The sequence below is a fragment of the Marmota marmota genome, unplaced genomic scaffold (genome assembly GCF_001458135.2).
Source record: "Marmota marmota marmota unplaced genomic scaffold, marMar, whole genome shotgun sequence".
Lineage (NCBI taxonomy): Eukaryota > Metazoa > Chordata > Mammalia > Rodentia > Sciuridae > Marmota > Marmota marmota.
Genome location: NW_026000174.1, coordinates 42,011,751 through 42,026,963, shown reverse-complemented (window position 1 = coordinate 42,026,963; position 15,213 = coordinate 42,011,751). Strand labels below are relative to the sequence as shown.

Here is a 15,213-nt window from a genome sequence, read left to right as displayed (position 1 = left end):
TTGGAATGGAAGAGAACAAACCCACTTCAGTCCTCTAATAAGAGTATAATTCTCATCCATGAAGATTTTGACCTCATAATGTAATCACCTTTTAAATATCCCATCTCTTAATACTATCACACTGGTGATTAAGTTTCAGCATAAGGATTTTGGGAGAGACATTCAGACCATAGCAAGTTGCTTTTTAGTAGAGTTATGTTAGCAGCTACCTTCCATTAGATGACTTTTACTGGCATTCCATGGGCATATGGAATGTGCCATTCACATGGTGAATCCACTGGTGTGACACCTCAGCGACTTCTTTGACATTGAGTGAGTCAAGGATGTGCCTTCTATGATGTGAATTTGATCTCAGCCTTGGGTCAGGCCTCTTTCTTGGGTGTTTTTTTTCTCAGATCTAGCAGCAGTAGCTTCTCATAACATTTGCTATTTATATATTCTTGAGTATTCTCTTTAACTCTTAATAGCCACTCCAATCACTTGTCACTCCATTGTCTTGATGCTTATCATTTATAGTAAACTTAAACTGCTATATAGTAAACTGTTATGTAGTTTCTATCTCCTTACTGAACTCTGTCTGATAAACATGGAAGCAGTTTTCTCTACTATTTTAGAAATACATGGCTGAGCTGTCATTTTGTGACATCCTACATCATTTTAGAAATTTAGAGAGTTTGATAACAATTAAATGTAAAAATTTATCATAACAGCATTTTCCCTGAAAAAATTATTTATTATAGTACTGGCAAATATCCTGACTCGATTCACTAGCTTAATCATGACTCTAAATCTTTAACTTTTGCTCATAAGCAAGGAATTTGACACAATCTTAAAATGTCAAGGTATTTAAAAAATTGCCTCTATAGAATTTCACTCAAAGATTCATTCCTACTTTCCCCTTATCCATCCCTCATCACATTTCTGATAACCATCATATTTTTGAGGTGGAGTAAGATTCTAGGTAGTTGGAGAGAACTCACAGGAAGAATGAAGCTTGTACATCTTGGTAAAAATATAATGTGCCAAAATGTCTCTTCAGCTGTGTGGCTTGGGCCTGCACCTGAGAACTTAATTGGGACACATCTGAACACAGTAGACTCCCATTACTGGGAGTTGTAATTCTGTCTTGTGCCTTGCTTTTCCTACCAACAGACATCAAAGAATGGAACCAAGGTTTAAGTATATTTTTTTTCTTTTCTTTTCCCAAATGTAGAAGCTTAAATATATACTTATCTTCTGTCCTTTTTATCTCTTCTCTCAATTTAAAAATTTCTAATTTCTTAACCATATATGGCTAACTAGCAATGATACACATTTTCATGTTTCAAATATTAATTTGGAGCAGGTATTAATTAAAAAACTCCTGCTCAAACACAATCACTAATAATTTTGTTGCAGTTATTCTAGATTCAAAGAGAAAATTATGTATTAATGAGAAACTTCATTCTTTCAGAGGTTTAGAAATTTTGATTAACTCTAAACTTAGCCATATGTATCACTACTTCCATTTTGTTAAGGATAGAATGAAGAACAATCTTATAATTATTTGAAGAACAATCTTATAATTATGAATGAAGCTCATGTCATTTTTTTGAAAGACAGGATTACTGCTATTAACAAACTTTGTCTCCACTACTTATGTGGCTATATGATATTAGGCAAATCGTCTAACCTTTCTAAGCTTCCCATTCTTCATTTGCAAAATGGAGAAATTAATACTAGCATTTTGAGCATTTGGTACAGATCCTGGCCTATAACCAATAGATAATTTGTAGCCAATAATAATAATGATAATGAAGAAATTTAAATACATGTATTTTATTTGAATGAGGTTTTTTCTTTTGTTCTGAGTGTTTTCTACTCCATTCTTCTACTCATTTGCAAAGATTAAATTACATTATTTCCTGAATACAGTTCATCAGTTTCAGCTAAATTAAAGATTTAAATTAAACATGAGAATAGAAGAAAACATGGATTAAAGCATCTAACTAGTTGAGTAGTAAGTACATATTTTTAGAAGCATGCAAAGACAGACTACATTAAGGAAAAGACCTCATTGGGTATATAAGAATTTTTAAAAACCTTCTAAATCTAAAGTAGTTTGAGCAAAAGTAAATAGGGAAATATGATAAATAAGGGAAATCATTACAAAGTAATATTACAGAGGGATCAAAACATATAATAAGCCTGATATAGCAATAGAAAAAAATAAACACTTCAACAGAAAAATGGGCAAGGGGCGTGAAAAGGAAATACACAAGAAAAATTAAAAGAGCCAAGTAAATAAAAGAAGTCCAGCTTCACTTGAGATTAATAATATAAAATAATTAAATAGTATTTTCTCCCTTTTGCATGTAGAAATATATAATATTAGGAATATTCAATGTTGATAAAGACGTTAGAGAACAAACATAATTATTTCCTGTTAGTATTAGTTTTCTCTTGCTATGTAACAAATTATCTCCAAAGCATAGTGATTTAAAGCAGCAAACACTTAGTACCTCACAATTTCTGTGGATCAGGAATCTGGAGCGGCTTAGCTAGGTAGTCTCCCATGAAACTGCAGTCAAGATGTAAAGCAGGTCTGCAATCATCTAAGGTTTGATCAAAGTTGGAAGACAATTGACCTTTAAATACACTAACACATTGCTATTGACCAGAGGTGTTAATTCCTTGCTGTGTGGGCCTCTCCAGAATGCTGTTCAAAACATAAGCTAGTGAACCAAGGGAGGGAGAGGAAGGAAGCAAGACAACACAGTGGAAACTGCAGTGTCTTTTGTAACATAATCTTAAAAGTGGCATCCACCACTTCTGCCAAATTCTTTGGGTCATATAGGTCAACCCCCATGTAATGTGGGAGGGGACTATACAAAGATATGAACACTTAGAAGCAGGGAACATTAAGGACAATCTAAGAGACTGGTACAATATTCTTGAGCATCTGTTTAGCAACATTTATCAAAATCATTTAAAAAATTGTATTCTTTTGAATTAAAAATCCCACTTACAGCAACTTACCCCAAGGAATTAATCATATTAATATATTAATATTAATTATAATATATCTTCAAGGATGGTTATTCTAACATTGTTTAGAATAGTGAAAACTGAAAGCAAGTTAAGTAAGCTAGTTAGATTGTGTAAAGATATCTTCATTATGGATATTATGGATAGTAAATGTTGGCATTGCTAATAATGTAGGATAACTTATAATTAGAGATGAAAATGCAAATGTTGTTAATTGGGAAAAATGAGGTAAGAAAACAATAGTATTTATATTGATTTATTTCACACCAAGTAAAGATTTATAAGCACAGAAACAACTGGAAGTTTAAAAGTGAAAAAGACGGTGGTAGGATGGATAATTCTTTTCCTTTACTTACTAAGTTTTCTGTGATAAACATTATAATTACCATGGTGGGAAAGGGACACTCTTTACAAACATGGGTAACCATTGTACTGACTAAAAGGAGATATAGAATCTAGAGTTTAAAATTTCCAGGTAGATCCTGCCACCTGCCTACTGCACTTTTCTAAAGGACATAAACACTCAGCCCAAGAGTTAGGTCAACTATGTGGCCTCTCTACTGTACATGGAGGGAATATCCTGGGGATGTTAAAAATGATTCCTAAGCCCCAGTAACTGGATCACAAAAACTACCCCCAAAAACTACTGGGTCACAAAAACTTCCTTGTGATCCAGTTACTGTTGTATTCATAAGTGCATGGGGTAGTTTTTGTGACCCAGTTACTGTTGTGTTCTGGGATGAATTTTGATAAATATGAAATTTTATATATATATATTTTCAGTTGTCAACAGAAAATCTTCTCTCATGGTAGTAGAACTTACCCAAGGTCACAAAGTCAGTAAATAGAATAGCTGGAATTTGAAATCAGGGTAGGACAGCAGTATGTTAATCAGTATGTACTGGTACTATTTAAAGTTTTTGAAGTGGTAATGATGTGATCAAAATGTGTTTTGTTAAAGTTTATCTTCTGGTAGTGAAAAGTGGATTAGAATGATAAGAATGCAGTGAATCCAAAGGACTGATGGACTTTGAACTGAATAAAGGATTAAGACATTGGAGGTCAATTTAGGGTGATGTATGCTGCAGTAGAAAGGAGGAAAAGTTGAAATATTAGGCTATTGACTCTCTATGAGAAAAGATTAGAGTTCCAGCTTTAGGAGAAGGGAGTCTTTTATATTGGTCCTCTGATGACCAAAACAGTGGGTGCCTGGTTACAGAGCAAGCTCACTTGGTCTTAGAGACCACTGAAGAGCTGTGTTATCACATGTTCAGAATAACCATCACCTGGGGAAGGAATGGTTTAGAGTGATCCCAAAGGGAAAGTGCCTAGACAATTTGTATATGCCTCCAAATGCATGGTGGGGGGATGGATTACAACTCATCACTTTGTTTTTGATATGTGTCTGCCACCTTTGCTAGTCTGTCAACTCCAAGAAACAAAGCCCATGACATTTTGTTGCTACAGAATTTTTGGTCTTTGCTTCTGCAATGCCTAACAGAATGTTCACCCACATCATGACCCTACCATCTCATTGTATATATATTACAGTTTCCCATGTTCCAGGTATCCTCAATTTCAAATATTAGGAAAGTATATCTTAGAAGTGAATTTATATAAAATGCCTTTACCTGTATGAGAGGACACTAATATGTAACCAGCATTAGAATATAGGAATTGGTTTGTGATTGCCACCATCAGAGCCATGCCATTGGGCACTTATTGTCTTAGAAAGTAGATATTGTTTATTTTGCTTTTTATAAGTTGATCCTTTTAATGTTCTAATATTTTGGGACATATTTGGTATTATGTCTTCCACTCATTCATATGAGTTGGAGGTAACCATAGCACTGACTAAAAGGGAATACAGAATCTAGAGTTTAAAAATTCAGTTGTCTTTTGAAAATACAGTTGTCTTTTGTTGCTCAATTTGATCTTTGATATTTTGCTGTAGAACCAGTGTAAAATAGTCTTTCTACATCATCTATCATTTTTTTCATCAGTTGCATTTTCTTGAACATATTTAAGACAATAAGGGCTGACATAAGAAAAAATAGCAATGCAATAGAAACTTCAAGGTAAAATGAAAATCTTATTTTTTCTTGTATTAAAGTTCTTTTTACTAATATTTCGGGTTAACTTAGTAATTCAAAAATCTTTTCCCAAGGCTATGTGCAATAAAGAAACTATTTTGAGGCTGGAGCTGTGGCTTGGTGGTAGAGTATTTGCCTGGTTCTGGGTTTTATCCTCAGCACTTAAAAAAGAAAATAAAGAAACTATTTTAATTGTTTTTAAAATACTGTTATAAAAGCAATATATGCATGATAAGTTAGTATCAGAAAAGATATATTAATGAGAAGTAAAGTCCTTTCTTCTCAAACTTCATCTCTATTTCCCTGTTATTCACTAATAGCAGGTTTATATATATTTTCACAGAAATTATTAGGTGTTATGTACATAAATTTCATAGTTCTCATTTAAATAATAAAAGTAACATATGTTAGTTTTTAAAAGGCTCTAATAAATAAGAACTTTTTGCAGTAATAAGCAACAGTACCTCTTATCCATCTTCCTCAAATATTATCATTGATGGTATATCATTCCTGGTTAATTAAATACAAATACATACACACAAACACACACACTTGCACATAGCCGCACATAAGACTTTGTGACCAATTTTTTCCCCTTTATAACATGTTGTGATCATATTCCCCTATTGACATCTATATCTAAGCTACTTTCTTTTTAAATAATTTCTCTGGTGATGCACATTTAAGTAAATGTAAACAATGCTGCAATGAACATTCTTATGCATGTATGTTTGTTAAGGCAAAGGGAATACACATTTAAAATTTTGATAGTCACTCATTGATTGATTCAACAAAAAATTATGTTTACCATGCTTTTAATTTGCGTCATTTTTCTCCATGTTTTCCTGTATATCTTTAGTTTATTTTTTCTGGTTTAAATCTTGAAATACTTTGCCCTTTAATTTTTTATATTGAATTCCTTACACAAAATGGATTTATTGAAATAGAATTTAAATACCATACAATCCACCATTTTAACTGTACCCATCACTATTCTTCAATATATTCATAGTTATCCCTCCATTACCACAATTTAATTTTAAACCATCTGGTCTTCCTTAAAAGACACCTGTACTTAACACATATTTCTCCAATTCTGACTGCTGCACTATTCCTACCTTCTTTATAGCTTTGCCTATTCTGGACATTTTATAAAAAAGAATCATAGAATATGTGGTCTGGTATGATTGATTTTTTTTTCACTTAGCATAATTTTTTCCAAGTTCATTCATGTTATAGCATGTGTTAATAATTTATTTCTTTTTGCTGTTGAATATATTGCATTGTATGAAAATGTCAGATTTATCTATCCACTTTTTAGTTGATGGGCATTTTATTTGCTTTCACTATTTGGCTTATCATGAATAATGATGCTATGAACATTGGTACAGAAGTTTGTGGATATATGCTTTCATTTCTTACGGGTTTATAACTAACAGTACATTTCTGGATCATATAATAACTGTACTTTTAACATATAAAAATTGTTTTCTAAACAAATGGCTACATAATTTTACATTCTTACCATCAGCCTATAAGAGTTCTAACTTTTCCACATCCTTGCCAACTCTTCTTATTCTCTGTCATTTTGATTATAGACATTCTGGCGGGTATGAAGTGTGATCTCATTAAGGTTTTGATTTGCATTTCCCTAATGACTAGTGATGTTGAACATATTTTCATGTGCTTATTTGCTATTTGTATATCATTTTTGGAGAAATGTCTGTTCAATTTTTTTGGTCATGTTTTCATTGAGTTGTCTTTTTATTATTTAGTATAAGGGTTCTTTATAGATTCTAGATATTCATCCCTTATCAAACAAATGATTTGTGAACATTTTTATCATTCTGTAGATTGTCTTTTTCCCTTTTTAGGTGGCATTGTTTGTAGCACAAACATTTTGATATAGTATGATTTATCTATTTTTCTCTTACATTTTTCAAAAAACAGTCCATTTTAGAGCATTTTTAGTGATTCAAGTGTAAGATAGAGATGGTTCCTATATCCTTTGTACCCCTAAACACTCACAGCCTTCTCTGCTATGTACATCCTGCACTAGAATGGCTTTATTGTTGCAATCAATGAATTTACACTGTCACGTCATTATCACCCAAAGACTGTAGTTTGCATTCCAGTTCACTTTTAGTATTGTAGGTTCTGTAAGTTTGGACAAATATCTAATGACATGTATCCACCATTTATTATAGTATTTTAGAGAACAGCTTAATTGCCCCCTCTAATTTTCTGTGCTCCACTTATTCATCCCTTGATTCTCTCTAATGTCTAGCAGCCACAGATATTTCTACTGTCTCCTTAGTTTTGTCCTTTCCAGAATGTCCAACAATTGGAATCATACAGTATGTAGAACTTTAAGATTGACTTCTGACCCTTATGAACATGCATTTATGGTTCTGGAATGCCTTGCATTTGTAGTGTGTATATTTGCTTATACATTTCTAATAAAATTCAATTTAATATCTCTTTTTCCAGAATAGTAAGAGCCTTAGTGTCTTGAATTGTACACTGAACATCTCTTTGTATTTTTTTTATTAATTTTTATATATGACAGTGGACTGCATTATAATTCATACTATACATATAGAGCACATTTTTTTCATATCTCTGGTTGTATACAAAGTATATTCACACCAATTCGTGTCTTCATACATGTACTTTGGATAATAATGTCCATCTTATTCCACCATCATTTCTAACCCCATCCCCCTCTTTCCCCCCTCCACCCCTCTGCCCTATCTAGAGTTTGTCTATTCCTCCCATGCTCCCGCTCCCTATCCCACTATGAATCAGCCTCCTTATATCAGAGAAAACATTCGGCATTTGGCATTTGCTTTTTTTGGGATTGGCTAACTTCACTTAGCATTATCTTATCTAACTCCATCTATTTACCTGCAAATGCCATGATTTTACTCTCTTTTATTGCTGAGTAATATTGCATTGTGTATATACGCCACATTGTTTTATCCATTCATCCACTGAAGGGCATCTGGTTTAGCTATTGTGAATTGTGCTGCTATGAACTTTGATGTGGCTGTGTCCCTGTAGTATGTTGTTTTTAAGTCCTTTGGATATAGACCAAGGAGAGAGATTCCTTGTATTTTTGTTCAAACTTTAGTTGCACACTTTCAAAAACATGGCAAGGACTTTATATCATAGTTGAGGCAGCATATTTAGGCTTTCTAGACTAGTTAATAAGCTAGATGACAATGACACTGAACAAATTGATTACCTTCTTGTGTCTGTTTCCTCTTCTTTAAAATAGTAATAATAATAATAGCTATTTCAGAGGGCTGTTTTAAGGATTCAGATATAAACGTATTATCATGTAAGAAATTACTTTGATGCAATTTTAGCTTGTGAGTATACTGCTTAGGTACCCTGTCCTAGAGCTCATGAAACAGAAAGGTGCACAGACCAAATTAAAATGCTCAGATCATAATTTATTGGGTCAATTCAAAACACAAAGCAAAATATATGGAAAGAGAGATGGTCAGACTAACACATTTAAAATAAGGTACCAGTGAGTCAAAGAGCCATATTACTGAATCTTATTCTTCTGTATTTACATATTCTTTCTCTGTGCTGCATCACTTTTCCCATTTGATGTGGATACAAAAACCAGTATTGATATTTGAGCAAGGGGCCTAATAGACAAAAAGTGTCTGGTCAGTGACATACTCTTGCTTCATGTAAGCTGGTAAATGCTTGTCCAATAGCAGTGCCACATAGCCTGATGAACAGAGATGGATTATTTGGCAGAGGATCCCAGGTGAGAGTCAACAATGGGGTGGCTAATTAAACATCTCATGATCATTATGTGCCTCATAAGCTTTGTTTAGTGTATCAAAAACATTTGTTTCTTTAGTTATTATTTTAAAAATACTAAATGTCTATTTTGTCCATCTCTTTCTATCTCTGTTCACAGACACATGCTATGCTTACTCTGTCTGATGCTTCTCAGCTTACTAAGTTATCTATGCTTAACCCAGATAAGTTTCATCCATTCCATTTTGTTTTTGTTTTATAGAGCAGAACAGAGTACTCCCAAACAATACAGGAATTACACACTGTATATGTAATGATTAATAGTAACATATCAATATCTTTTTACTACTAATGAAATTTATATTCTATCTTTCTAATAGAATAGATTTTTGGTTTCAACTTACAAAACTGGTACTCATTCTTCCATTTCTTACAGGCTTATCCTCAATTTGTTCTGACCTATCTGGAGGAGCTAAATGTACAAGTGGATGTGACTCAAACAGAGTATCACATTCACCATGGTGCTTGGACCACAGCTCATCAAGAATGTGGCAGAAACTTAACAGAAGAAGTGAGTGTAGTAAGCCAGAGGCAAGACAGAAATAGATCTCTAAAATGTGTTTTGAAAAGAGAAAATATGTTCAAGTTGTTTTCAAGAACCAAACATAAATTCACAACTTAATGTTACAGATTGTTTAAGATATAACCTCAATACCCATATGCACATTTATATTTATATAAAAGTCATATATAAACATTTTATTAAATAAATGGTGATATACTAGCTTTATCTTTGGATTGCCTTCTTTTCTTTTGTTCTGGCTCTGCACAAGTTATTTCATGCTCTATGAAAACTGAAGAAAGCATGAAAAGTGCATATTATGTTTTTGGCAAACATAGTTTAGATATTTCCAATCAATGAAGTTAGCTCCATTATTCCTATATTTTGTGTTTTAGGTTCTGCAAAAATGTGCCAGCAACCCTGATCTGAAGCAACTGCCAGAACCGTCAGACACCCATTTAATGCCAGAAGGTTCTCCTGAGGAGACAGGGCAGCTGACAGTGGCACTGGTGAGGAAACTGGAGGAGAAACATCCTAAGGCTTCCGCTCAGAGGTAGGGCACTGACAGACTGAGCTTTATTGCTCAATGACATTCGATGTTTTCCTTCAGTTTCATGTAAGATTGATTTCTTGATGATTGTTGAAATACCTCAACAGCCCTTTGGCTTTCAATCAGTGTAGTTTTAGGGTCACATTTGATGAAGAGAGGTGACATGTATATTTTGTTAAAGATTGATACATGTAATTTTTCAAAAGCATAATGAGGATGGATTGCTTCCCTTGAATCTCACTAAAATACAATAAAATAACATGATTAAGTGAAGGCAGTACTGAGCATATACACAATTATGAAAATGCCAAAGGTCTTTAAGAAGACCACACCCATGAACATTCCTTTTTATTTTCCACCAGGAGAATATTATATTTGTATCTGAGGTTAAGTGCACAGTAGATGAACTCAAGTAGTGATGGCTTACAAATTAACACCATTTCTACTGCCAGGATACGAGCAATATCAGTGATCTGCTAACCAACTGAAAATTATCCTTGATTGAAAAATGGAAATGATTTCTCCAATTCTCTTTACTTAATTGGAAGCTGAATTTTATTATTATTATTATTATTATTATTATTATTATTATTATATTGTTAGCTTTGATGTTGTAAATCACAAAATGACTTTATAAAATGTGATTTTAATCTATAATTGCTTGAATTACTTTTGACTGAAATATTCTCAAAGAACAAGTACAATTCTTATCATAGTCAATAAAGTTTAAAGGAACTCCTAAATGTAAATATACTACTTGAAGAGAAAAATGTCTCTTGCATAAAAAAAGAAAAAAAAATGATAGTATTTATTTAAATTAAGCTACTTTTTATTCTTAAGTTACATATTTCCACCTGGATTTTGATAGGAGGGGAATTTCCCCCCTAAGAGATAGCAAAAATGACTCTTCATTTTACTCAGTCTTTATTATTTGGTTTTGTTATTTTGATCAGGCACAGAAGTACATTTAGTATCTTATGATATCATATCATGATGTTGTCTTGGATAGCATGAAAATTTAGACTCCAGGTCTTCTTTTCCCTGTTACTTATCTTTAAATCACATACAAGATTCTCATCCCTCTGATGCTCTACAATGTGACCACAAGTCTGTAGCCACACATCCAGGCCACTCTGGTTATTCACACCACTAGAATATAAGTCCCTTGGGAACAGTCTTTGTCTGATGTTTCTCATTTAAAGTAGGAACTCAAGGAACCCTGGGGCACTTGGGAACTGATAATACTGCTCTTTGAGTCCGTTTTTGATCTTTTTGGACAATCATTTATTCTCTATCCTCTTTGACAGAATGTTTGAGGTTGTTATTATTCATGGCTTTTGTCTTTATAAATACTAAGTTCTGCTGAGGAAAGAGGAATGGGTTACTTCTTCTTTCAGCTTCTAGAACACTTGCCCCATTGTGAATAGGACCCTTCTGTTAACTCACCTGATTCCTTATGATTTCCCTGTTCCCCAACTTGGAGATATTTTTTCTGAGAGCATTGGGTAGTTGAGAGATTTGGCTTTTGCATTCTGTGGTTGTGTTTTCCCTGAGGCACAATCTGATGACTGAACGTTGTGAAAAAGGCATATAGTATTAGAAAAAGTGACCTCCCCCCAAAAAAAATGTGATTAGTGGCAGCTAATATATTGTAATACCTGAGTTAGAATTAAAGAAAGAATCTTTCAATTTCTAATAAAGTAGTAAGCATTCAATAAGTGGTAGTTGTGAAAATATTCTAAAAATAAGTAGAGATAGAAAAGAATTTTTTAATAAGGTTGTTCAGTAGTTCTCCCTTGCCTATAATTCCAATATCAGTTACCTAACATCAACTCTGAGCCAGAAATATTCAATGGAAAATTCTAGAAATAGACAATTTATAAGTTTTAAATAACCTTTACTACAGTATATTTGTACAGCATCCTATTTTATTAGTATTGTTCTTATTCTTTTTTATGCCAATTTATAAAATAAACTTTATCATAAGTATTAATTTATAGGAGAAACATATGAGATTCAGTACTATATGCAGCTTCAGAAACACTGGGTTTCTTAGACTGTATCTACTATGGATAATAGGGACTATTACATTTTGATTTATAGTTTTTAGTCAATAGGAATTGACTAGTAAACATATTTGGAGTTTTCTTTCTTGAGAAATTGCCCAGGGGACTCTTCTTAGTGAGATTTTTCTCAGGATTTGTGTTTTAGGCTCCATACATTCTTCCTGCTTTCTATCCCCGCCCCCTCCTTAAAGCCATAGGGATTTATCTACTTTCTTTCCCCTCTACCCTCATAATTTACCTCAGTAGATGCTATTTCAGTTTCTTTTCCTCTTTTTATTAAAGTTGTTTTGAGTTAAAAATAAAATACTTAGAGTAATCACTTTCCTCTTATTTTGGCGGACTGTAGGGGGCAAAATTAGAAGGCAATGCAGAATTTGGCGAGCTGGTTACTTTGAACCTTAGGTTGTCTTGTTAGGTTGTGTACTTTCCAAATGTAAGAAAATCTGTGTTATACTATTGCAGTTTTTAGAGAGAGCTTTACATTTTCTTGCTTTTCTCAATGATAATTCAGTTAAAGAAAAAATTCATAGCACATCATAAAGAAATTATGTGAAATGATCTGAGCTGTGGAAATTGGATTTTAGCACATCAAGAAAAATATTCATGAGAAAATCTGAATAAAGAATATGTAATTGAAAATAATTAAAAGAGAGAGATAAAATTTAAGTGCTTCCTTAGAAGTAGCCAAAGAAAGAGTAAACTACAATAGCCAAATTTGGGAGAAGACAGAGATTGTTAAGTAGTGGCAGGTAATCTGTGAAAATAAATGATAACAGTAGGTTATAAATGACAACAGCTCAAATTTACTGACTTTGCTCAAGTGCTTTAAGTATATCAATTCCTGAAAACCTATGAGGTAAGTGAAACAGAGGAATCATCATCTGAGACATGGAGAGATTCAATTACTTGATGAAGGCCTCTGAGTTCCCCTAGCTCTGTTTTATTCTGAACCACTACTTTATACTGCTTGACTACTCATGCTCATATCTTAGTATTTATTCAAAATCCTCAGCTTTTCAAATAGAGACTATTATTTTAACTTGATATCTTGGAAATGGAACTTTTAGATAAGAACAAATTTAAAAAGGAAAACTAAAAGTTATAGCAATATATTCAGTATTCAGTGAAAATTAAATAAGAGGTAGGACATATTAAGGGAAGCTATGAACTCCTGATTTCCTGTTGCATTCAACTATCTAGATCTGCAGTCTAGACTGACTTGCAGAGGACTGCCTTTGAATAAGAGACTTTTAAAAGTCTTTTTCTAATAATATGACTATAACTTGTCATGATTATCCAGGGTATTTCATACTTTGGTGATTCAGTTCAGCTTCACGACAGGACTAATAGTTGTCATTTTTTGGATACTTACCATGTGACTACTGCTTTTCTAAGTATTTATTCTCATAATATCATGAGAGGTTGATTTGGTATTAATATCATAACCTGGGCTGGGGTTGTGGCTCAGTGGTAGAGTGCTCGCAAAGCATTCACAAGGCACTTGGTTCAATCCTCAGCACCACATAAATGTAAAATAAAAATATTCTACCTAAAACTAAAAAACACCAAAAAAGAAAAAACCCATCATAACCTGATGATAGAGGTACTCTTTTATTTATTTATTTATTTGTTTGTTTGTTTATTGTACTGGGGCACTGGGATTGAACCTGGGAATGCTTTATCACTGAGCTACATCCCCAGATCTTTTTATGAAATTTTAATTTTGAGACAGGGTTTTGATAAATTGCTGAGGTTCTTAGCTAAGTTGCTGAGCCTTCTAAGTCTCTGGAATAACTTGGCATGCACCACTGCACCTGGCATAGGTGCATATCAATTAAGATACAGAAACTGAAGCTCTGAGTAGCAACCTCATGTGCCCAGTCATACAGCTGGTTAATGGGGGAGTGAGGATTTGAATTGAGGCCTAGGTGGATCTCTTGACTACCCTCATTCCTATTAGTTTTTATTTACTGATTTTATAAGAGAATGGTATCATACACATAGTTATATTAAATAACTACTAAAATGTCATGTGTGTTACATCATGAGAGTTGATCAGGCTTACCATTTAACTTGTGTATTTTGAGTTATATTCTTAAACACAACACACACACACACACACACACACACACAGTCTAAAACAATAACCCCAAATTAGGCTTAACTACCTATGGATTCATTTTGTTTAACGTACATTTCAAACATTTCAGAAAACCATCTGGTGTTGACCTTTTTCTTTTTCTTTTTTCTTTCTTTTTTAACTTTTATTTTTTATTTTCACATGGAAAAATTAATTCTTCCATGGGAGAAAAGGGAAATATCTTACTATATGAAGTCTTAAATATAAGGTTCTTAGTTCACAATAGGTCATATTTTCTTGTTTCCTTTAGCCACACTTTAATGTTTTTGCTCTCTTCTTGAATAAAGAAAGTTGTGTGTACGTTTAATTCCAAGTTTGGTCCAAAATGAAATAAATGCCATATTCTGGCATCTTTAAGTATCTGGAATGTGTTTGTTTACATTAGTTTATCCAAAGGAGCCCTTTAACCATATTTAAATTGAATAGGGGGTGGGGAAGGACTGGGACAGCCAACAAAGCATGCTGACCCAGCTTGTCACCCAGTGACCTGTGAGAAGGAAATAATGAACTGTGAGTAGCTGTCATCTTAACTGTTTCTGACAGTTCGCCTTTGGGCACATCTGTGTTAGTTGCTTTGGAAAGCCCTTTGTTCTTTTCCCACTAGTGACTTTGTGGGGCGCTGAGGGGTTTGCTAGCTACTGTACTGCAAACCAGCCCCTTCCTTCCCAGGGAAGCGAGCAGCTGCCGCGAATCGCACTGACATTTCTCTTCATGACTCAACTTGGCATGTACTTCACTCTTTGAAAAAAGAGCAGATATTTGAAAGTGCTTTGATTTTTTTCAATTAAAATATACTTTAATGTCTCATAAATTTTGATACTTATAAAAAAGCAAGTTACAAAATATACTTAGTATTATCCTAATTTCACATATATAAAAAATTAACCAGATGGACAAGTGATTTGAAGGAAATATATCAACATATCCACAGCTGTTTCTGAGCCTTTAAATTTTAGTTATCAATTATTTTCCAAATTTAAATAATTAAATAT

At 33.2% G+C, this 15,213-nt stretch overlaps 1 protein-coding gene across 6 annotated transcripts in view; it reads left to right on the top strand.

The window, feature by feature from the left end:
- Dcdc1 (doublecortin domain containing 1) overlaps nt 1-15,213 on the top strand; it is a 479,867-nt gene that overhangs the window by 262,064 nt on the left and 202,590 nt on the right. For all 6 annotated transcript variants that reach the window (XM_048788537.1, XM_048788536.1, XM_048788535.1 and 3 more), the window contains 2 exons: nt 9,340-9,474; nt 9,861-10,018. In XM_048788537.1, the coding sequence (XP_048644494.1) occupies nt 9,340-9,474; nt 9,861-10,018 (293 nt within the window). The remainder of the gene's footprint in view (nt 1-9,339; nt 9,475-9,860; nt 10,019-15,213) is intronic.